At 44.6% G+C, this 25370-nt stretch overlaps 1 protein-coding gene across 2 annotated transcripts in view; it reads left to right on the top strand.

Annotated features, from left to right (window-relative positions):
• The first annotated feature begins 3573 nt into the window (after positions 1-3573).
• Positions 3574-25370, top strand: part of LOC147615899 (exocyst complex component EXO84B-like) — a 70947-nt gene continuing 49150 nt past the window's right edge. The window contains exon 1 of one of the 2 annotated variants that reach the window (XM_086778531.1): positions 3574-4025. In XM_086778531.1, the coding sequence (XP_086634657.1) occupies positions 3852-4025 (174 nt within the window). In that variant the 5' untranslated portion in view covers positions 3574-3851. The remainder of the gene's footprint in view (positions 4026-25370) is intronic. The other variant, XM_086778532.1, reaches the window with a different exon arrangement.

The following is a 25370-nucleotide window of genomic DNA, read 5'->3' as shown; positions in this document are numbered from 1 at the left end:
CACGGCTGTGAAAATTTATTTTAGCCAATGCAATTTTGCAAATCACGATGTGATTTTAGGGACTTTTTGTCGGTGTGAATTTCTATGATTTTTCACGATCATGAAAAACTCATAGGTGTGAAAGAATAGTAATTAACTCTGATCTGATTTTTTAAGGTCCAATCTTGTTTTCACCTACACATAAGGTGCAATTTGAGTCTACTTACTTCAGCAAGACTCAACAACAATATTTCTTATGGTTTTTATAAGTTTTAAGAAAAAGCAAAAAAAAAACACAACACTTAGGTTTTTCATGTGAAAAAGCAAAATTGTTGCAAACTCAAAAAATCAAACAAAATTTGATTGGAATGCTTCCTTCAGGTTTTCCAAGTACTTACAAACCAATCTTTCAACAAAAAACAATAAAAAATCAGACATCTACCATACCTTTCTCCATTCTTCAGCAATCTTATGCACTCACATCTACACATAAAACCTCAACGAAACTAAAAATAAAGATTTTTAAGCATGTAAGGTAGATGCTAAATTAATCTAAGAAAAAGATTAGCTCCCCGGCACCAAAGATGTGATTTCGTATTTCTACTCTTTTAAGAACTCTCTCATTCAAGGAAACAGTAAAATAGACAACAACTTACTCTTGGCCCGGGATCTCTTTGACCTCCAAGCTCCACCACTGGTTGCTAGCTCCAACTTCAAAGTCTCCCTCTTATTGTCACGAAGAAGTTTGCTGCACCTCCTTACCTCTCTCACTCTTTCACACCAAGCATAGAAAGGCACATATGCAAGAAGCAACAAGCATCTCTCTCTCTCTCTCTCTCTCTCTCTCTCTCTCTTACATATACACAAGAGTAAGAGAAAGGAGAAGACGAGAGCTCACTTAGCACAAAGGGGGATTGTGTGATTGCATTATGAGAATTTGACTTATATTCAAATGGCCCTTATTCACACAGATGGAGACATAGAGAATAGGAGGGGAAGAGAGAGATAGTGAGAGAGGAATAGGAGAGAGAAAGAGACAGGGAAAGAGGAATAGAAGAGAGAAAGGGATAGGGAGAGAGGAATAGGTGTGTGTGTGTGTGTGTGTGTGAGAGAGAGAGAGAGAGAGAGAGAGAGAGAGAGAGAGAGAGAGAGAGAGAGAGAGAGGTTGTTAAACAAGGTCGCTCCAAACACACACTCTACATTAATAAAGGAGGACACACAAAACAAACATTAACAGTGCTGTAAAAGATTGTCTCTCCTCATGATATAAAAGTAGATGAAATTGAAAACTTACGTAAGTGTAGAACTAGTTGAAACATGAGGTCTTTGTTGAGGTTATGGTGACATGCATGATAAGTTAAAAATAAAAGAAAACGTAAAAGCCTATTGGGAATTTAGTAAGGTACTATAAATCTCGACATGTCTAACCTACGAATTCATCACCATGTAGATATTACATTTTTTACTTGAATACACATATGTAAGACATGTAATCTTATTAATGTTTTAGAAGTCAAAATTAGAAGTAAAGAACACTAGAGGCTAGCTAAAATTTTACATGTATACATTGTAGACCTTGTAATAAAACCATGTATGTGATACCATTTATTTAGACCTTGTAATAAAACCATGTATACATGTGATACCATCTATTTAAATAGAAGATGCCCTTGGCTATATGTCTTGAAATATTAAACCTTAAACTTGCCATGATGTTTGCATGGATTACGATAATACATCCTTTGGCAATGGAGAAAAAAATGTCATAATCAAATTTTTTGAATTTTTATAGTACAAATGCATGCTACATACATGTAATAGGAGTCTGCTGATGGCAGTGAACACAATTCAAATTATTGATGAAGTAAAACTTGGACCATAATTTAGGAAGGCACATTTTGAATGATTAATCTAATACCTTTGATAGTCCAAAAATATGATGTCAAAGAGAGAGAGAGAGAGAGAGAGAGAGAGAGAGAGAGAGAGAGAGGTGGAGGGTTATGAGATGTTGATAGTCACCATCCTCTGCGAGAGGTTAGTATGGTGGGCATCATTTTCACATCTGAAGAGGATGTAATTTTGGGTTTAGAGATCCTTGTGAAAGTGTTAAGGTAGAGGGGACCATGTACAACTTAGAGTGTCATTCGTCCAACTATCTTTGCATCACATCTTTGGGTTTAGAGATCCTTGTGAAAGTGTTAAGGTAAAGGGGCCCATGTATAACTTAGAGTGTCATCTGTCCAACTATCTTTGCATCACATGTAATGACAAAGGTAGGAGGTTTTAAAAAAAGTATAGGTATAAAAGGCAATCATTAATTTACAACACGAGCAATTTCAAAACTATCTTTTACATTTTATGGAATTATATCTAAAGTTTCTCACTTTCATAGCTATAGATAAGAACTTTCATCTAATCCCCAATGAGCCACTTTTATGAACCTTCTAATCACCTTCTCAAGATGTTGGCTTGCAACCATGGGGAAGAGGAATTGTGTGTTCATGTGGGCTTATAATGACTTAGCTCATTTATGAGAAGTATTGAACATCGCATAACAAGATGCGTAGTATGGTGCACCAAACAATGCATTTAAGTATGTATAAGATATGATGGTCAATTACCCCTTCTAGAGTTGGTGTGCACCCCAATTTAGTTAAAATAACTTTCAAATCTTACAATGGCCAAAGATACACTTTAAAAAACACAATGGGGCTATTTTTTTTGCTTGTTAAAACTACACAGCTAACTAGGCTTTTGGTGTGTTGAATGTCACCATGAAAATATAATGCTTTGTGTTTTCATGACAAAAACTTAACCTTGCACTATTTTAGCTACTTAACGCAAACTCAAGGCAAACTTTGACATCTAAGGTTCTTGTTAGCGGCCCATTTCGGCCTTAACAAATCAACTTGGCTAGTGCCCAAATCCCTAGGTGGAGACAAGTAAAGCATGTCAGACCCCATTTTGCAAATAGAGATATAGTTTCGAGGGCCTCAGGACTTGGCATTGTGAGAGAGTTAAAGAAGTAGAACCTAAGCTCCTCCTCCAGGGTTCGAGAAAAGACGGGTTCGCTTTAGCCTAGAACTTGTTCAACTTCGGGAAAATCCTTCTCAAATTCTTATGAGAAGGAAATAAAACCCTTTCAAATTTTACAAGTTTTAGTTATATTTTCTAAGTTCACATAAAAAATACCATCTCAAAAATAGCAATTTCCTTCTCATTTAGTGGTGAAAAGGATTTAGTTCCTTTTCCCTAAAATTGTTTTCCCGAACCCTGTCCTCCTCCAAGGCAAGGATGCTTTCATTAGGATGTCGTGAGATCCCTTGTCCACGTGGGAAAGATCTGGTAGTGCTTGGCGATTTTGATTGTTCTTAGAAAAGCAAGGTTTTTACCCCCACCATTAGCGTCCTTATAGTGTGTTAACAAAAGGAAACTTGAAAGGATAGGTCTGAGACCGTGTGACGCCCCTCTTATGGGATGGGTGCAGCCGGCTTGCCAGCTGGCAAAGAGTGGGCCTAGCGTCGGGTACGTTTGTAGTGCGGTTGAACTTTACCCCCTTTTTAAGGCTTAAATTAACACATCACAACTTTGCTCTCTCTTTTCGCAACACTGTCGCCACTCTCTTCGCGTGCTAGCGTGTGTCCGTACAGATCCGCCAAACCCTATCTCGCCTCCTGCAGATCTGCAAACTCTCAATCGTCTCCTGACCAGAGAGTACGCCGTTAATGAAGAACACAAATCAGGCGGCAGCAAGCTTTCCACGGTCCGCAGCAGACATCGCTCCCTAAATCTGATCGGAAATTAGGGTTTTTCTTGTCTCTTTGCAAGCTGATCATCAGCACAGAAGTTTATCTGACTTAGGAGATCGGGCCATGGGCTCTCTGAAGCCTTCCATGCGTTCCAAAGCCGTCTCTCCTCCCGTCGCCAACGGGAATGTCCCTCACCTCGAAGCTGAGATGCTCACCGAGAAGCTCAGAGCTTTCAAAACGGAGAAATTTGATGCCGATAGCTACGTCCAGTCTCGCTGCCAGACCATGAGTGAGAAGGTAAGCACTGTTTGCGAAATTCCGTGTGATTCAAAGCATTAATCGTTCAATAGTACAAAGCATTTTGATTAATTTTTCTCTAAAGCTGAAGCGTTCCATTGTTGATAAAAAAAGCATGTACTTCTTGCGATTAACACTTAGAAAGCAAAACTATCAGTATAGCAAACAGCACTCTCTTACATTTATCGACAAGCATTTTGAGTAGCACGTGCTGTCAGCGTGATCCCACTACATTCATATTGAACAAGCTCTGTAGTCTAGATCTGTCTTTATATATAAGGGGAGCCATATGTCATCCATAGTATCTCTTATGAAGAGAAGTTTCTTTTGTGTTTTTGTGTTTATGGGTGGAGAAAATGAAATGAAATGATATATTAACCTCTCTAAGAGGCCATAATGGCCTATGAGACCTTTATATATAAGGGGAGCCATATGTTGGAATGTAGTCATCCATAGTATCTCTTATGAAGAGAAGTTTCTTTTGTGTTTTTGTGTTTATGTGTGGAGAAAATGAAATGAAATGATATATTAACGTCTCTAAGAGGCCATAATGGCCTATGAGACCAAAACTGAGAGCACATCTGAAGTTGGTGTCTCATCAAAGAGAACAACTAAATGAGACTAAAAAGTACAATAAACTGATTGTCCTACAGTTATAAGAACAGAACTGTAAGACTCCAAGTTGATACTTGGTAGGAAATACTAGAAAATACTGGAAAATGTATATCAGGTAGATCCATGTATGCTGATCGGTTGAAGTGTTACCCTCTCCTTAGATCAAGTATCTCCGCCATGGGCTTGTCTAGAATGGAGAGGTCGTAGAAGTGAGGTAGGTGCCTCCGATGTCGAGCAATAATGGCTCTGATCTGGCGATGGTCAGGATGACGTGGTCGGGATCCTGGTGGGCGTGGCCGACGAGCACGACATAAGATAATTCCTCTATTAGTGGTGACTCCCTGGAAGCGTGGTTGGTGCCTTGATGGCCCAGTGGAGGAGGTATCAGGAGGTGTGTGGGCTAGGTTGCTGGTGCCGAAGAAATCTGTCAGGGTCCTCTGTCTAGGTACATCATGGCTCGGCCTCCTGTCTGCCAAGAGGGTCTCTCTGTGTCTCTTGAGCTCAAGTAGAAACAATCCCAGGCATCTCTGATCCTCAAAACTCCATGACCCTAGGTAACGGCCCAAAACCCTCTCGGAAGAGGCAGTGATATCACCCTCGGATCTCATAAAAGACTGTACATCGGCAAGTGTAGTGTTCCTCTGTCTCTACCTTGGTAGCATAGCTGACAAATGTGGTCATCCAAGATCTGATGCACATATCGCCCTGTCTCAATCCAGAGTTGGTGTGATGAGGTCCGGATCTGTCCAATGGCACAATGTATCCCATGTGATAGGTGTACATCCATGTACGCCGGGCGGGTGATAAAATCATCTGGTGAGAGGTGTAGAAAATGGCTCTTGTAATGAGCCATTTTCGTGCCTAATACTCAAGGGGGCTAGTCCATGTCCTCTTTGTGTCCACTTTGATGATATCCATTCTGATCACGCGGTTTTGCTCCGAGCGGGTGAGATCCAAAAATGGACAATCGAGACTGTATTGAAAGGGTGGTAGTGTCTCTATCCGCAAACCATGTAGGTCAAACCATGATCTCATCTAAGCGTACTAGCAATGAGTATCTCCATCCTCTGCCAACTGTATGGATGAGGTCAATGCCAATCGGGAGTACCTCTGTTGAGGGAGCTCCCATAGCCGTTGTAAAAAGGTAACTGCCTGGAATAGGGCCTCGGTTACTACTGGTGGGGCACCCAGCTCAGCCCGAACAATCTCATGTGGTACTGCTGATTTGCTCCGAATCATGCGGGCAATCATCATAATCAGTGGTCTCTCCATTTGCCTCCATCCCTCATTTGTCCCTCTCTAAGATCTGTGATGTATACTGGCCCCCAAATTGGAGCTCCATGCAGGAGGGTCGGTGTGACAAGCGTATCAAATAGCCACAATTTGGTGCGTGGCTCCTGAAACTGTATGCGTGCACACTCCCTCTCAAGTGCCCCCAAGGCTGCATGCCCTCGAGCTGATCTAGCTGCTGCTGCCTCCTTCAGGGAGAAACGCGGTCCTGTGAAAGTAACTCCCAAGTAGACATATGACATGACATACTCTACCGACTCCCCTCGGAAAGTGAACTGAGGCTTTGATCTCGTCACCCATGCTTGTGTGGTGTTAAACACCATAACCTTGGTTTTCCCAAGGTTCACTGTCAGATCTCTATCTGCACAGAAAGCCTGTAATGCATCCAGGTGTCTCTGTAATCCCTCCGGAGAGTCTGAGATTAGAACAATATCATCAACATATAACAAGATGGGTCTCAACACCCCTGCCAGGCAAGCCCCTGGGCCTCCTAATCTGTCTACATAATCAGAGACCGCATCAATGTACAGTCCAAAGAGGGTGGGCGATAGCGGGCATCCCTACAAAATGGGAGAGAGAGAGAGAGAGAGAGAGAGAGAGAGAGAGAGAGAGAGAGAGGTGGTGAGAAACGTTAGGCACGATACGTACAAAATGATTGTGTCCACATAATGTGTGTAGGTGGTATGGGTAAGGATATGGGATGCATGGATGAGGAACAGATGCCACTTACTAAGGTCTAGGATGAATAGGAACTTGAAAATTAATGTAGAAGCTTGTGCATTTTGTGCGGTGTGCCAAATGGTATGTCGGGGGTACGCAAAGTATTGTACGAATCACGAAGTTGAGTACGAGTATGGAATGCAGCAATGAGAGGGAGAGAGAGCTATATTAAATGTCTTCAAAAGATCCAATGGGTCTATGAGACCAAAAGTGATACAATAGTGTCCATGTCATCCCATCATGGTACAAAAGAGAACAAAGACTAGGCCTATGAGCTGGGAATGTCAAATCTGAGCCATATGGTACAAAATGGGATCATCGTCATACAACCTATGAGCGAATCCCCTAGTAGGAGGAATGGGCCAGCAAGGATATCAAGCATGGGGGTAGTTTGTAGAAGGCTCCACAAATGCATTGGGTGTGGGAAGGTGGCTGTATGCCTCTCCAAGATTTCCTCAATCTGGGGCTGATGTTTGTGTTGCTAGTGAGGTCCAAGAAGTGGGGGACATTGGGCTCACTATAGTGCTATGGCCCGATCTAGAGTCACACCAAAGTGGAGTCTGGCGGGTGGTCGGGAACTCTAGAATGTGTGGCTCGATGAGGCTGTGGGTGTGTCATGCATGGTTGGTGTGGCACCCTCTAAGAATTGAGTGATGGTCGCTTTGGGCCGGGGTGGATGTCTCCCATGAGGCCTTGACTTCCTAATCAGTGAGTCTATGGCAATGAAGCTCTAGTAGGAAGAGGCCTATGCACCACTGATCTGGATAATCCATGATCGTGGATAAGGGCCCAAACCCTTCTCCGAAGAGATAGGGGAGCCTCCTTTTGATCTCATAATATAAGGTCCACCTACATATGAAGTGCTCCTTCGACTCAACCTCCCTCTAGCATGTAGTGCATATCCTCTCCTCACGAGGTATCTGCATGGCTTTCCCTGTCTCTATCCTCATGCAGTGTGATGTCACCCGTACCTGGCCCATTGCGATCAGCATGGCATGTGACATGTGAAGGGTTTGAGCTGTTAGGGTTAGGGTTTGGAAGGCACTTCAGCAGGAGGCGTGAGAGTGTGAGAGAGGAATACGACTACTCATGTATTGATTGTTGATAAAATGAAGTACGATAGCCACATAAAAGATGTGACCTAAAAGGTGTGTTCACATGGTCCGGCCATAAAGTGTGCCAGGTGGACCAAATCACTTATAAATCATTATAAGTGAAACTAAGCTAAAACTGGGGGAAAAAACCTCCACTAACCACGACTAATGTATTGATTGTTGATAAAATGAAGTACAATAGCCACATAAAAGATGTGACCTAAAAGGTGTGTTCACATGGTCCGGCCATAAAGTGTGCCAGGTGGACCAAATCACTTATAAATCATTATAAGTGAAACTAAGCTAAAACTGGGGGAAAAAACCTCCACTAACCACGACTAATGTATTGATTGTTGATAAAATGAAGTACAATAGCCACATAAAAGATGTGACCTAAAAGGTGTGTTCACATGGTTCGGCCATAAAGTGTGCCAGGTGGACCAAATCACTTATAAATCATTATAAGTGAAACTAAGCTAAAACTGGGGAAAAAAACCTCCACTAACTGAAGTAAAAAGTGCCCCAGTAACCTACTGATGATCACTAGCACTCCCCTAGGTGCATACACAACATAAAACCCAACAAACCCCCCTGGAGTGATATGTGATCACTATACATCATCCACCAAAAGGAAACAAATTCAAAGCAGTGCGGAATGCTTCGAATTTCGGACGTGGTAATGCCTTGGTGAAGATGTCTGCCACATTCTGATCTGTAGGGCAGTAGATCAGACTGATATCACCTGCCTGGAGTCTCTCCCGAACAAAATGATAGTGAATCTCAATGTGTTTCGTGCGAGCATGAAACACAGGATTCGTGGCCACGGCAATGGCACTCTGACTATCAGTATAGATAGGTGTAGGCTCCTCCATTGAAATATCCATATCAGTCATGAGACGACGCAGCCAGACACACTCAACGGCAGTAGTGTAGGCTGCTCTGTACTCTGCCTCACAAGACGAAGTGGCCACTGTGGTTTGTTTCTTGCTTAGCCAAGAAATACATGAAGAGCCAAGAAAGAAACAATTTCCACTAGTGGAATGTCTGGTATCAAAATCACCAGCCCAATCTAAATCGCTGTAAGCATTTAACTGCATGTCACCCCCCTCAGGATAAAGCAATCCAAGAGACAAGGTACCCTGCAAATACCGAAATACATGCTTCACAGCTTGCCAATGTGACAATCGTGGGCTGTGCATGAATCTGCTCAACTGAGATACGGCATACTGAATATCTGGCTGTGTAGTACACAAGTAAATAAGGCACCCAACAGCCTGAGCATATGTAGTGGCATCAAATAAAATACTGTCATCCTGTAGTGACAGTTTCATCCCAGGCTCCATAGGAGTGCTAATAGGCTTGCAATCCTGAAATTTAAACTTCTCCAGAAGTTTAGCAACATACCGAGATTGCAACAACCCAATGCCTCTGTTATCCTGCACAAACTGTATGCCCAAGTAGTAGTGTACGAGCCCCAAATCAGACATGTCAAATGTCTGTCGCAGTATCTCTTTAAAAGCTGCAAGTTTGTCATCATTTGATCCCATGAGCAAAAGATCATCTACATAGAGACTGATGGCCAGCAGATCTTTCTCTTCTTTCTTTACATACAAAGTGGCTTTTGATGGACTGTTCACAAAACCTTGAGTGAGCAGGAAAGCATCTATCTTTGCATACCAAGCTCGTGGAGCTTGTTTCAAACCATACCAAGGCCTTTTTCAGCCTGCATACTTTCCCTTCATGACCATGCTCTGCAAAACCTATGGGCTGATGTACATAAACTTCCTCCTCGAGGTCCCCATGTAGGAAAGCAGTCTTGATGTCCAACTGATGAACAACCCAACCACGATGTGCAGCCAATGCAATGACACTCCTAAGTGTCGACATACGGGATGTAGGAGCAAATGTCTCCTCATAATCAATGCCCTTCTTCTGTGCATAGCCCTTTGCAACTAGACGGGCTTTGTACCTGTCAATGGATCCATCTGCATGTCTTTTCAACTTATAGACCCACTTAGTACCAATGGCTTTCTTGCCTTTGGGCAGATCAACCAAATCCCATGTTTGATTCTTTTTAATAGAATCAAGTTCATCTTGGCTTTGTTCCAATGCACATTGTCTCGTGCATCCACAAATGAATCAGGCTCATTATCATCCTGTAAACTGGCTGCCATAACCATATTTAAACCCATGATGTGTGCATGCTCATTGGTCCGTGTCTCCCTACGAGTACGGCCAGCAAGAGGACCCTCTAGATGGCTGTCCTGTAATGTCCTCAAATACCATCTAGGTATGTGTCTGACCTGTGGAGCCTGCTGCCCCACATTTGGCTCAACTTCTGGCTCAATTGCCTGTTGAATTTCTGCACCATCTGCATGATTAGCCGGCTGTCCTGCACCCTCATGGGTTGGATCACCAACTGTGGAATGAAACTCCATAGGTAGTAGACCTTCAAACACATCATTTTCAGCCTGATTTACATCATAACCAGCCATGGATATTTCTGATTTTTCATCAAAAATCACATCCCGACTAGTGAGTATCTTCTTGGACAGTGGGTCATATAACCGGTAGCCCTTGCTCTCACGGCTATACCCAACAAAAATACATTTTGTGGCTTTATCATCCAACTTCCTCCTCAACTCTTTGGGCATGTGTGCATATGCAAGACACCCAAAAGTACGAAAATGTGATACCGAAGGCTTGCGGCCATGCCAAGCCTCAAAAGGAGTAATGGAAACCAATGCCTTTGTGGGACATCGATTCAAAATATGACAAGCACACATAACAGCTTCCACCCAAAAGATATGTGGTAGCTTCTTTGCCTTTAACATACATCTGGCCATCTCCATGAGTGACCGATTCTTCCTTTCTGCAACCCCATTCTGCTGTGGAGTATAAGTAGTATACTGATGCTTGATACCTCTACTCTCAAGAAAGGAATTCAACATGTGTGACACATATTCCCCCCCTCGGTCAGAACGGAGAGTCTTAACCTTGCATCCTGACTCTGTTTGAGCAAGTGCTACAAAGGCCAAAAATGCATCATATACCTGTGATTTCTGTGTCAATGGATAGACCCAGCATATACGAGAGAAGTCATCAATAAATGTAGCAAAGTAGAAGCAACCCCCTAATGACTTCGTCTGCATGGGACCACAAAGATCACTGTGTATAAGCTGCAACTTTGCAGTTGCTCGTAGAGCCTGATCACGTGGAAAGGAAAACCGATGCATTTTTCCCAAAATACATCCTTCACATATGTGATCTGGAGGCTTCTCCATAAGAGGTAGGTCTGTCAACATGTTATGTCGCTGCATAAGCATAAGACTACCAAAATTTACATGCCCCATGCGAGCATGCCATAACTCCGCATCAACCATAGCTGGAGTAAGAGTGAATGCATTATAAGCAGACTGATCCACTGGCTGAAATGCATCCAACAGTCCATGACATAATGTACCAGTAAGCATCAAGGTCAAAGCATTAGCTTTGTCTCTGACCATGCATTTGTCATCATCAAAGTTGACTTGCATACCACACTGTGCTAAAGAAGAAATGGACAACAAATTCTTCTTTATCCCTGGTATAGATAAGGCATCTGTAAGGCGAAGAATAGAGCCATCAATGGCTGTGAGCTGAATCTCCCCAATGCCACGAATTGGATATGAAGCAGTATTGGCACACTGAACAGTTTTGCCAACAGGAGCAGGGCATAGATTACAAAACAAATCCCTGCGAGATGTGATATGCTTTGAAGCACCACTATCAAAATACCAAGTACATGCATGCTTAGTCACAGTGAGTGCCTGTGAAGACCAAGAGGCATCATAACTGCATGTGTAGAAACAGTAATCCCTGTCTTCAACAAAAGAAGCAGTCTCTAGAGGAGCTTTAGAGGCATCATTTACAGACATCCTAGATTCATTTGCCTTTTCTTTGGCAATCCTCTTCCTACACTCTGTGATGTAGTGACTTGGCTTCTTACATTAATGACATTTGCCCTTCTTCCTGGGCTGTCCATCACCTTTCTTGGTATCCTGAGATGAACCACCATCACGAACCTTGCCTTTTCCTTTTTGACCTGTCGTAAATGCTTGTTCAGCACTTGTGTTCATGTTCATGTTCTTCCTGATTTGCTCTTCCTGTAACAAGAGAGCAACAAGTTCCTGATACTTTAGGGGCTCAACAGCATTCCTCATGCTGAGGTTCAAAGAGGTATGAAAAGCCAAGTAGGATCTTGGCAAAGAGTTTAAGATGGTGGTCAGCCTGCCTAGCTCCAAGCTTCCCCAAACCTCGAAGCTAGTCTTGTGTGTGTGTAGCACACGGTATGAAACCGGCCTTCAGAAATCTGACGAGTGGTGGAACAAATACTCGCACACAAAATACTTCATCACCCATGAGAACCTGGAAAAGGAAAACAAACAGGGGAGCTAGAATGCTCCTGCAAATAGTACAAGGACACCGATTGGTCCCAAAACGCAGTGGCGCCTCTTGCGGTATTTCTTTACTTGATAAAAAATGAGTACATAGTACAACTTGTCGAATCCTTTACCAATAGGATCCCTTTTAACTTTTCACCCAAGACTTTTCCCAATAAGAACTCTCGCTTAGTACATCAAAGCATTCTATAGAGAAGGCACACTTGTACGACACCTCCCTGCTTGGAAAGGTCTTCTCTGTTAGAAGTCATCTCTTGTTTATTTTTATACACCAGGGCCTTTGTTGTGGGTGTGCCCGCCCTTATGAGGTGTTTTCTCATATTTCCCCACTCTCCGTATTTTTCCCCCATTTTTTCCTATTTTTCTGTGGCATGGGAGGCAGTCTAGTAGTGGCAGGAGGACCTTGAACCTGGCCAACTGTATTTGTGGAGACTCTGGAAGTGGTCGACTGCATTGCATGAGTTGTGGACTTCCCTGATGCTGGCCGACCCCCTCTGCTGCTGGCCGACTGTGGATTTTCAGTCGTGGGGGTGTTTTTGTGTCTTGTCGGCTGCCCTATAGTAGGCCGACTGCTGATGGGGGGCCATATAAAATGGCCCCCAGCCCCCTTGTCATTTGTTGGGTATAAAGTCCCAGTTTCGCCTCCGGACCTTGATCATCGCGTAGCTCTTTTTGAGAGCTTCGCGGCCATATATTTACTTGTACATTTGGCCCCCATTTGGGCCTTGTAACGGCATTCTTTGTATTTGGTCCGCCGGGCGCCCCATAAGTTGGGCGCCCGCCCATACCCTTGTATCACTATAAATACGAGGTCTCCCTTGAGCCTCAATAAGACAATCAAGATATTCTTGAGCATTGTGTGAGTTCTCTCTCTCTCTCTCACTCTTCTCTATCTCCTCTGCACTTCCTTGGCTGCAAGCTCTTGTGTTTGAGTCATTCTCCTCCAACAACTGGTATCAGAGCCATGGAGGGAAGCTGTATGCAGAAGCTATGGAGTTAGAGGTGTCTTCCACCAATTGACTACGGGATCGTCTGCGTTTTTTGCGTCAAACACCTCCCTTCTATCATCAATCTGGTGCGTTTTTTTTAGAGTGCTGCTCTCTTTTTTTTTTAACGCAGGAGACTGTTTTGCTGTTTTTCTTGCTCTTCCCTCTCCTGCGTTTTCTGCTCCACCCCTGCTGTCCTTCTGCTGCGTTTTTCCTCTCCCTTGCTGCCCCCCTTTGCTGCGTTTCTGCTGCTGCGCTGCTGCAATCAGCAGCGTTTTGCTGCCTTGTTCTCTGCCTTCTGTACGGCTGCCATCAGCAGCAGCCAACGCTGCTGCCAGCAGCCCCACGACCACCAGCAGCAGCTAGGGCTGCAGCCAGCAGCCCCACGACCACCAGCAGCAGCCAACGCTGCAGCCAGCAGCCCCAAGGCCACCAGCAAGCAGTCCGGGCTGCAGCCAGCAGCCCCACGGCCACTAGCAGCAGCCGACGTCGCCTCCAGCAGCCAGGATCTTCGAGCAACCCTCAAAAGACAGCAACATACTGCCCCTCGGGTCTACATCGACATTCGGTGATACTCTTCCGCCGTCTCCTTCACTTGAAGTTGTTTCATCAATCTACGAGCATCCTACATTCAACCCATATCTGGTACATAACATCTTGCTATTGCTTACTTTCTGAAGTGTCAGTTTGATAAGTCATGGCGTCTACAAGTGATCTTAAGGGTCTACTAGAGATTAAGAAGTTTGCAGGCACTGGGTTTGATCTTTGGAAGGTGAGGATTCAGAATATCCTCTATCTGCGGGAATGTGATACTGCACTTGAGCAGTTCAAACCCGCTGCTATGACAGATGATGAATGGGGAATCCTGAACAGAAAGGCCGTTGCCTATCTCCAGATGGTTGTTGCTGATGAGGTTCTTGTAGACCTCAAAGGGCTGACAACAGCCTATGCAGTTTGGGAGAAGCTGAGAAGCACCTATGAGATCACCACGCCAGTGAACCAGGTACATCTCATCAGGAAACTCATGAATATGCAACTTGATGATTCTAAGAATGCAGTAGAGCATATTACTACTTTCACAGGGGTGCTTAATCAGATGCAGGATTCTGGATTGCCTGCTTTTGATGATAAGTTGAAAGCTATCTTTTTGCTCACTACTTTGCCTGACTCTTGGGAAACACTTGTGGTGTCACTTGGGACAAATCCCAACCTAACTTTTGATGGAGTCAGGGGTGCTATTCTCAATGAAGATATCCGGAGGAAGACCTCAGAGACTAGCGGTTCTGCAAATGTCTCACGAGGGAGGACGACCAAGCGGGGAAATACTACTACCAATTCAAAGGGTAGAAGCAAGAGCAAGGGCCAGCAATCTGATGTTACATGCTACCAGTGTGGTCGTAAAGGCCACAAGAAGCCAGATTGCAAGTTTTACAAGATGGAGCAAGACCGGAAGAAGAAATCCAGTCATTCAAATGACAAAAAGAAGGAAAAAGAGAGTAATTCCAGCAAAGCAGAAGAGTTCGAAAAGGACAAGAGCAAGGCCAATGTGGCCTCTGGTGTTGTCATAGAGGAACTGTCTGACTCAGATGATGTGCTATGTGTTTTTTCTGCTAATGCTCTTGATGTTCATACCTTGCATGTCACAGAACCAGATGTTATTCATGCCTTGATGTATGAATCTGATGTGCTTTCACAAACTTGGATTATTGACACGGGTGCCTCTTTTCATGTAACTCCTATCAAGGAGTGTTTTGCAACTTTCACTGCAGGCTCCCGAGGAAAGGTGTTCTTGGGGAATGATCATGCTTGCAATATTGAAGGTATGGGCACCGTGAATTTGACTTTGCAGGATGGTAGTGAGTTTGTGCTGCCAAATGTGAGGTATGTGCCTGGTTTGAAAACCAGTCTCCTGTCTGTGGGCCAGCTTGATGCCTTGGGATACACGGCCATATTTGGAAATGGCACATGGAAATTGACCAAAGGCACAAGACTGATTTCAAAAGGATGCAAGAAAGGAACATTATATAGCCTTCATGGTCAGGCTTTGTCTGGTAAGTTTATTGCTTTTGCAGAGGTACGCTCCCACATGGAGCTTTGGCATAAGAGACTTGGCCACATGAGCCATAAGGGTCTCTCCATTTTGTCCTCCTTAAACAAATTTGATGCAAAAGGAAGCAAGCTTGATTTTTGTAATGATTGCTTGTATGGGAAACAGAATAGGAGTTCTTACTCCTCTCGTGCCTCTCGCAAGGCTGAAAAGTTGGACTTGGTCCACTTTGACATATGCAGCATGCCCATTAAATCTAAAGGTGGTTCAAAGTACTTTGTGTCTTTTGTGGATGATCACTCACGAAAAGTATGGATCACTTTGTTGAAATCTAAGGATGATGCTTTTGCTGCTTTTCAAAAGTTTTATGCATTTGTTCATACTCAAACTGGAGTGAAGATTAAATGCTTACGCACTGACAATGGGGGTGAGTTTGTTAGTACTAAATTTCAGAAATTTTGTGATGATAATGGCATTAAGAGGGAACTTACACCCCCTTATAGCCCCTCTTCAAATGGTGTGGCTGAAAGGTATAATCGTACACTGTGTGAAAGAATTCGATGCATGCTGTCCACAGCTAATCTCTCTCAGGATTTTTGGGGAGAAGCCTTGAAAACTGCAGTTCATGTTTGCAATCGATCTCCACACACAGCTTTGAAAGGTGGAATCCCTGAGGAGGTTTGGTCTGGCAAACCGTCCTCATATGACCACTTACGCATCTTTGGTTGTGATGCATATGTGCATATCCGCAAGGAAGACCGGAACAAGCTTGATGCTAAGTCCGAGAAGGGCACCTTCGTTGGCTACGGTGATGAAGGTGAGATGGGCTACCGTGTGTGGTTGCCATCAACCAACAAAGTGGTTCGCAGCCGGGATGTTGTATTTTATGAGGCAAAGCTGCTCCGTAATGTTTGTGCCTCTCATGGTGATCAGAAAAAGGTCAAATTTCAGCAAGGGCAGCCACCCATTGATGCTGAAAATGAGCCCCAGGATGCTTCACAAAGGGCTGAACATAATGAGTCCGTGATATTTGAGCCAGAAGAGGTTGGACAGCCGCTTCATGCTCCTGGAGGTGTAGGGCAGCAACCCCTATATGCTGAAAATCAGGCTGTTCGTGAAAACCCGCAGCCTTTTGATGCTGAAATTATGATTCCTCCCGATATTGACCCCCAACCAGCCAATGATCATTGGGTACGGAGGTCTACTCGTTTTCGGAGGGAACCTCAGCGTTTTGATCCCTCTTTACAACATGTTTTGCTTACAGATGAGGGTGAGCCTCTTACTTTCAAAGAGGCTAAGTCTTGTGAACTCCGAAACAAGTGGGAGCATGCTATGCAGGAGGAGATTAAGTCTCTACATGCAAATGACACTTGGGATTTGGTTGAGTTGCCCAAAGGAAGGAAGGCTATTCCTAACAAGTGGGTGTACAAAGTCAAGACAGTTGACGGCCAGCCTAAGTATAAAGCCCGCCTTGTTGCTAAGGGCTATGCTCAGAAGGAAGGGATTGATTTTCAGGAGGTCTTCTCTCCTGTGGTCAAAATGACCACCCTTCGTGTTTTGTTTGCTCTCACTGCTGTTTTGGATTTAGAACTGTATCAGATGGATGTAAAGACAGCTTTCTTACATGGTGATTTAGATGAAGAGCTGTATATGAAGCAGCCTGAAGGCTTTGTCATTCCGGGCAAAGAAAATCTGGTTTGTAAGCTGAAGCGTAGTCTCTATGGGCTGAAACAAGCCCCGAGGCAGTGGTACAAAAAGTTTGATGCTTTCATGCTTAACCAGAAGTTTAATCGTAGCCATGCAGATCATTGTTTGTATACTAAAACTGATGCAGATGGCAGCCCAGTGATACTTGTGCTGTATGTTGATGACATGCTTCTTGCCGGGAAGAATAAGAGCGTTTTGGAAGCTCTTAAGGACCAGCTGAAGTCAGCTTTTGCTATGAAGGACTTGGGTTCAGCTGAACATATTTTGGGTCTTCGGATTAGACGGGACAGAGCACAGAAGTTGCTTTTCCTCTCGCAAGAGAAGTATATCCAGAAAGTCCTTGATAGATTTAACATGGCTGATTCTAAGCCTTTGGGTGCTCCATTGCAGCCCTATGTTAAACTATCCAAGGATGATTGCCCAAAAGATGATGATGCAGCCAGTACTATGCGTGGGATCCCTTATGCTTCTGCTTGTGGATCTCTTATGTATGCTATGGTTGCTACACGGCCTGACATTGCTCATTCAGTGGGAGTAGTCAGTCGTTTTATGTCCAACCCGGGCAAAGCACATTGGGATGCTATAAAGTCTATTTTGAGGTACTTGAAGGGGACACAGAAGAAATGCCTTATGTATGGTACAGGTCCACTTGAGGTGCAGGGTTATTGTGATTCAGACATGGGAGGTGATTCTGATACCCGCAAGTCTACTAGTGGGTACATCTATACTCTTGCAGGTGGTGCTGTTTCTTGGTGCTCTAGACTCCAGAGGATAGTAGCACTTTCTACTACTGAGGCCGAGTACATCTCCGTCACAGAGGCTTCTAAGGAGGCCATTTGGTTAGCACGCCTTGTCACAGAGTCATTTTTGTATCATTCTCGAGATCTTCTTGTGTATATAGAGCAGAGTTACACCCCTCTCTCTCTCTCTCTCTTGTGCTGTGATTTTCTGCACTGCGTTTTGCTCGTGTTCCCAGATCTGGTCATCATCTCCGCTGCGTATTTTGACATGGTATCAGAGCCTAGGCTCTAGCGAGTTCTTGGGATTTGTGTGAGCAAGAGGGGGACTGTTGTGTTGCTGATTGGTGGACCATACGGGACTGTTCAGGAAGAGGAGAAGCAAGAGGACGACGGGCTGATTTGCTGGACAGCCACTTGCAGGTGTTATTTTCTTTTTTGTTCCCACCCACCCACCCTTTTCAGTGTACATCTCCGCAATGGCAAATCTGTTTGAGATGGCTGAGAGGCATGTGAAGATCCCGACACTCCCCACGTTCCCGGTGGACTGTCAGTTGGACGGGAACAACTACGGCATATGGAAGGTTATGATGGAATCTGTTCTGGAGTCTTACGACCTCGTTGATTTTGTCGTTGTTGGGATTCCATGGCCGGAAGTAGAGGAAGGGGAGTTACCGTCGATCCGAAAGGACCGGGAGGCTCCGACACAGATGTGGGATCGTGTCAATGCCAGGGTCCGTTCGTTTATCTTTCTCAACTGCACACCGCAGGTAATCAATCATGTAAAACATATGACGCTGGCCAGAGGTATATGGCAGCATTTGGCCTCTCTTTACAACAGGGTATCGCCCATGAAGAGGATTTCCTTGGAAGTACAGATGCGGGTTATGAGCCCTGCAAAGTTGTCGACGATGCGGGAGCATATTAACAAGTTGCAGGCTCTTCAGTAGGAAGTTCTTCAGGCTGGGAAGGAGATATCGTTAGAGGACATGGCCATAACGTTGCTGTCGCACTTGCCCTCTTAGTTTTCAGCATTTTACTCGTCTTTGATTACCTGTGGCAGGCTCAGCACCATCACGTGGGAGGAGCTTGTGCCCATGGTCTTGGACCAGGAGGAACGATTCATGAACCCTCCTCAAGGTGGAGGTTCGGAGGCCTTAACTGGCCAACGGTCGAAAGGCCGTAACACGGGCAAAGGGAAGGCTTCGTTGGAGAAGTCTTCTGAGAAGAAATTCGTTACTGACCGCGAGAAACTTAAGGTAGAGAGGACCTGTAATGATTGTGGCGAGAAAGGCCACTATTGGAGGCAGTGTCCCAAGTGGAAGATCGAGAAGGGAGCAGCAATCATGAAGACTCCGGATTTTGTGCACGTGGAGGTGGTGGACACCGATGTTTCATTTTCTTCAGGCAGGGAAGAGATTGGAGGACTCTTTGCAACGGATACTCGGGAGTGGATTCTGGATAGTGGTGCTTCCAGGCACATGACTCCTTCCCGTTCCGGTTTACAGGATCTTTGCAGGTTTTCCGGTCACATTCTTACTGGGGATATATCCACTATTCCAGTTCACAGTGAGGGCAAGATGGAGATAATTCCCGATGGCAGAGAGGGAAGCATTCCTCCCAGGTGTTGTATGTTCCGTCACTTGGTTTTCATCTGTTGTCAGTACATCAGGTTTGCAAGACTAGCGTACGGGTGGAGTTTGATGAGCATTTTGTTGCTCTCCGGGACAAAGCAACAGGCCAAGTGGTTTGGGAAGGCGGAGTGGAGAATGGAGTTTACAAGCTTTCAGCACTCTCTCTCCCAGGTCCTCAGGTTTGTGATGAGTGGCAGGTTGGTAATGGCCACTTAAGTATGGATATGCTGCAGGTGCAGGCTTTCCGGGACCAGATGGTGGATAGCTTGCCAGTAGATGGCAACAGTTGGCAGGAACTCTCCAGTACTGATGTTGGTAGTTCTTGTGTTCGTTAGTCAGAGGAAACTGAACAGGTAACTTATGCTCTGATGTCTCATAGTATTTGGGACAAAGAACCTCCAGTAGATGAGGATGTTCTTTCCATGGGGACCTTTCGGAAAGCCAGGCAGGTGGCAGTTGATTACTTGCAGAAGGAGGTGGTTTCTACAGGCTTTGTGGTTCCGGATTCAGAGGGGGTGGTTGACAGGTTTCAGAAGGCCTTGCGTGGTCTTCAGCAGGTTTCCAGGACTTGGTTTTGCACCGTAACAGGTGTTGATCCTTGTCAGCAGTGTGATGCCTCTTTGACTTTGCGGGTGACTCTTTGGGAGGCAAGATTGTGTTTCGTGTGGTTTCTGCGGCATGCGAAGGCTAGTGGACTCTTGTACACAGGAGGGGGATTGTTGGATGGAGTCCGACTCCACGGTTGGAGTGACTCAGTTTGGGGAGGAGATCCGGACACGAGGATATCTACTTCAGGCCCACGAGCAGTTTTGCATAGCAGTAAGAGGCAATCATCTTTTGCCTTGTCAATGACAGAGGCAGAGTACCGGGCTGCTTGTGATGCTGCTTGTGAGGTGGTGAGGATGCAGAGGTTGCATTGCAGGTTTGATAAACCATAGACTTGTGTCCATAAACCATAGTCCTGTATCCTCGATACCAAAGTCCTGTTTCTTCACGAAAGACCAATGTCCTGTTTCCATATGCATCATCCAATCACGATGCCAAAGTCCTGTTTCTTCACGAAAGACCAATGTCCTGTTTCCATATGCATCATCCATAGTCCTGTATCCTCGATACCAAAGTCCTGTTTCTTCACGAAAGACCAATGTCCTGTTTCCATATGCATCATCCAATCACGATGCCAAAAACCCAGAGAGAGAAAGATAGAGGACGTGTCAAGCCATCCTTGAATACACATAGGTCCAAGATGAAGAGCAACACACATCTCTTCCAAGAAATCTTCCTGTGCATATATAGCCTGATCCTCTGTATCCTAATCTTGTAAACAAAACCTGCTTGCGAAGAGAGAGAGAGAGAGACTCCTTGGCTGTTAGCCCCTCGGTGCCTCCTTCAGCTCCCTCCAAAAATAGCAAGCGTCCCTCGATTGCACTCAATAACACAGTAAGGCATCCAATGAAGAAAGAGTCCCCATATGACCAAAGCAATGCCCCTCTGGTGCATCTGGGTGATGAGTTTCGAAGTGTTAGCTCAGGTTGCTGCAGACTTTGAGCTCAACCAAACCATGCCATTCCAAAGGAGACCAACTCCACAAATAGCATCATCTCAATATCCAATTGACCAATCCTGGTCAAGAACAGCCAGAACCATATGACAAAGATCAATCTTCCTTAGTCATACCTTAGTTCCAAAGGTAAAAACCATCCATAGTTGGAGTTATAGTTCATGGTGCGGCCGACTGTGAACCATACCCAACTTTACCATCTCATGTGACTGGTACACAATATCATAGAAGTCCCATAAGCAGATGTACTGTCAGCCTCAGTACCTTCGGGTGAATACAAAGATGTCACCAAGCGACTCCTAGATGAAAAACTGAGCCTGTCTGTAACAAGGGAGTGAAGGTGCTACCCCCCTCTTGAGCATCAGGCAATGCTCCAGACCTATGCTCTGCTGAACCTGAATGAGTCGTCGCAAGAGTCGGCTCCAACTCAAAGGCGTCAAGATAAAGTTGCAATACCTGAGCAGGTACAATGGCTGGTATAGCAGGTACAGTGGTTGGTACAGCAAGTACACAAGCTGGTATAGTCGGTACAATGGGTGGTACAGCAAGTACAGCAAGTACAAGGATTGGTACAGCCAGTACAATGGCTGGTACAGCAGGTACAAAGGTTGGTACAACAAGTACAATGGCTAGAAATCATAATAAATGATTAAATACCCTTGCCTTAGTATTTCTTCGCGATGGAAGCCTCCAAAACAGTCCCCAACAGCCGGTATTCTTCATGGACAGCCTTCAAGATAGAGAGAAAGAGAGTAGCCATCATTAGGGCAGCCTGTAACGGTGGTAGAGGCTAGTGTACACCAAGAGAGCCTCTATTAATGAAGAGAGAGGGCTCCAATTTATAGATTTGGGCCTCCCATGAGCTAAAATGGCAAGAGAAGGCTACAATGACAAGTGGAGAGCCACACAATAGCTGAAGTGACAAGTGTGAGGCCACTTGTCTCACTTTAATCCATTTTCTAACAAGTGTCAGGCCACTTGTCTCACTTTGGTCCACTTTCTTGCCACATGTCCCAATCTAAGACATGGGTTCTCCCAGAATCTTTACCTCTAAAAATATCCCAACTAGTAGACATTCTGTTTTATAGGCACTTTGCCAACTATTGGTATCTGCTCAATTCCAAATGTAATGACGCGAACAGAATTTCCATTGGAGTCCGGCCAAAAATAGCAACTCCTAAATTTTAGGAGTGTGGTTCTTTGTATTCTAGGATAATTCCCCATTCCCAAAGCTTGTACTTTCCAAATATTTAGACATCCTGGAGTCCACCAGACTCCTTTCATATTGGGAAATGTCCAAGCTGGTGAGACAGATAGAGGACGTGTCAAGCCATCCTTGAATACACATAGGTCCAAGACGAAGAGCAACACACATCTCTTCCAAGAACATCTTCCTGTGCATATATAGCCTGATCCTCTGTATCCTAATCTTGTAAACAAAACCTACTTTTGCGAAGAGAGAGAGAGAGACTCCTTGGCTGTTAGCCCCTCGGTGCCTCCTTCAGCTCACCTTCTTTCAAGAGAGATAGAGAGAGAGACCCACGCTGACTGCTTTCACACATGCAGTCACCTGGCGTAGAGAGCCTCCCATCTGACACTCGTCTGGTTGCCCAATTGTCTGCAGAGAAACTCCTGCGTGACGCTTGCCTAGCTGTCCATTGCTGAGAGTAGCCTTTAGATATAGTCGCTTGGTCGCTTTTTACCGGTAGTAACCCATGCGCAACCACCTAATCGCTTGCCTTACTATCCATGCATAACAGCACCTGCCTGGAGCCTAGGTGCAGCAGCGCCCTGCGTGTAGGCCATGTGCATCAGCACCTTAGCAACGCCCAGCAGCACAGCAACTTCCGGCAGTAGCACCCGACGGCGGCGACGGCAGCAACAGCACACCTAGCGGCCAATAGTACGTCAGCAGCAACATCAGCGCCGGCGGTGGCGGTGGCAGTACTTGGAGGCGGCGACGGTGGCGGTACCTGGCGGCGGCAACACTGTACTTGGCGGCGGCTCCTGTACCCGGCGGCAGTAGCAGTACCCGATGGCGGCACCTGGCGGTACCTAGCTGTGGCGACTGTACATGGCGGCAGTACTTGGCGGCAGCGGCGGTAATACCCATGCAGCAGCGCCACCCATGCGCCATGCCATGGCCATCACCCCTGAAGATCTATTCGGCGATCTCCACACACACCTTTCTCTTCCTGCTCGCCACCCTTATAAAGAAAATGATTCGCTTTTCTTCTCAAAAACGCCAAAAGCAAAGTTTTTAAGAAAATGCATGCTTTACAATAATATTATTATTTTTAGCAATCAAAGGTTTAAGAACCTTATAATCTCAATATCTCTTTTGCTCCCTTTCACACTTGGGTTGGCCACATATTGGTTTCCTTTTTATACCCAAACTTGATGTGTGTCCACACTGTGCGTCTCATGCCCGTGCCCACTTGCTTGTTGTCCAGAGGTAAAAACACAAGTTCGTAACACGGTAGATACACACTGTGCACATGACCTCAACATCTATGATTTCTTGAGGAGTAACTAACTTGTCAGTTTCACCCAGTACTTCCTTAAGTCTACTGACATGAAATACAGGATGAACTTTCACATGAGAAGGCAAAACCAATTCATATGCAACTGAACAAATCCGTCGTGTAATACGAAACGGTCCACAATATCTAGGGGATATTTTTAGAGATCGACTTGTTCGTAAAGTCTCGGAATCTTTCGGAACTCGCAAATATACCATCGTTCCTTTAGAGAACTCTCTGGGTGAACAATGTCTATTAGAATAAAATCTGTCTCTGTCTTGAGCACTTCTAATAGATTCTTTCGCAACTTGTAACATTTCTTGCATATCTTGTAAAAAATTACGTGCTGCATCATGCTGAAGTCTTAAAAATCCCACTGTAACAGGTGATCTAGGTTGAAAACCATACATAAGCATGAAAGGACTAAAACTTGTACTCGTATGCTTAGTACTATTATATGTAAATTCTAACATAGGAAGATAATCCTTCCATGAACTCTGTCTTTTGGATACATATGCTCGAAGTATATCCTCTAAAATCTGATTCACTCTTTCAGTCTGGCCATCAGATTGAGGATGATCTGAGGAACTCAAATTCAAAGTTGTTTCCAACTTCTCAAAAACAACTTCTCCAAAAGTCACTTGTAAACTTGGAGTCCCTATCACTGACTATGTCTTGCGGTAACCCGTACAGTCTAAACAATTGCTCGATAAATTGCCTTGCTAATTGCGTAGCTGTAATGGTCTTCTGGGTCGGTAAAAATCTAGCCATTTTTGTCAAGCGATCCACCACAACCCAAATAGAATCGTGGCCTTGACTTGTTCTTGGCAACCTGGTAATAAAATCCATGGAAATACTTTCCCATTTATTATCTGGGATTTGCAAAGAATGCAACATCCCAGCCTGTCTAAAGCGTTCAACTTTATTTGCTTGACAAACTTGACACTTGAGAACATAATATTCTACATACCCTTTCATCTTTGGCCAATAAAAAGTGTATTTCACTAACGATAATGTCTTGTGTACCCCAGGGTGTCCAACAGAAGGGGCGTCGTGACACTCCTTAAGAATCTGGGACCTAATGTCTGGGATCTGTGGTACATAAATTTTGTCATTACGGAATAGTAAACCATTCCGAATCATCCACTGACCTCCTGCAGCCTGAATGGTAGGTTGCTCAGTCACTGAGTCTTGGTCAATCAATGAGCTCCCGTCCTGGATCTTCTGCTAAAATGGACCAAAATAACTATCAGTCCTCCAAAGCCCTCTCAATAACTGAAATAAGTCAGTAGAAATCTCGGTGAACGACAAAGTATTCACCTCTCTAATTCGACTAAGCGCATCTGTGACACTATTCATGGAGCCTTTTCTATAACGAATGTGAAAATCAAAATCTTGCATTAATTCAGCCCATCAAGCTTTCCTTCCTCTCAAATCATCGACATCACACACATACTTGATTGACTGATGATCAGTCAATACTACAAACTTGGAGTCTTATAAATAATGTCTCCAAATCTTGAGAGCGTGAATCACAGCATAAAGCTCCTTCTCAAGGGTTGGCCAACGAAATTGAGTGTCGTCTAGCTTTTTATTCTCAAAAGCAATAGGTCTACCATCTTGAAATAGAGCAGTCTCGATTGCATAGTCACTGGCATCAGTTTCAAGAACATAAGGCCGACTAGGACCGGGTAATGCTAAGATAGGTGCTTTCTTGACTTTATCTTTCAAAAGTCTGAAGGTCATATCCAGATTGTTATTCTAAGCGATAGACTGATTCGACTTACGTTCACGACCTTTCAACAAGTCGGTTATCGGTAGTGTGAGTTGAGAGTACTTCCGCACAGATTTCCGAAGAAAAACAACAAAACCGAGAAAAGAACGAAGTTGTTTCACTGTTTGCGGTATAGGCCAGGCCAGAACCTTCTGAACTCGGTCATAGTCAATGCTCAATTCATCTCTAGTGATCTTGTGTCCCAAGTAAATGATG

Source organism: Cibotium barometz, chromosome 39, assembly GCF_041138505.1.
Source record: "Cibotium barometz isolate CiBa-2024 chromosome 39, ASM4113850v1, whole genome shotgun sequence".
NCBI classification, from domain to species: Eukaryota; Viridiplantae; Streptophyta; class Polypodiopsida; order Cyatheales; family Cibotiaceae; genus Cibotium; species Cibotium barometz.
This window is presented reverse-complemented; position numbering and strand designations above follow the sequence as displayed.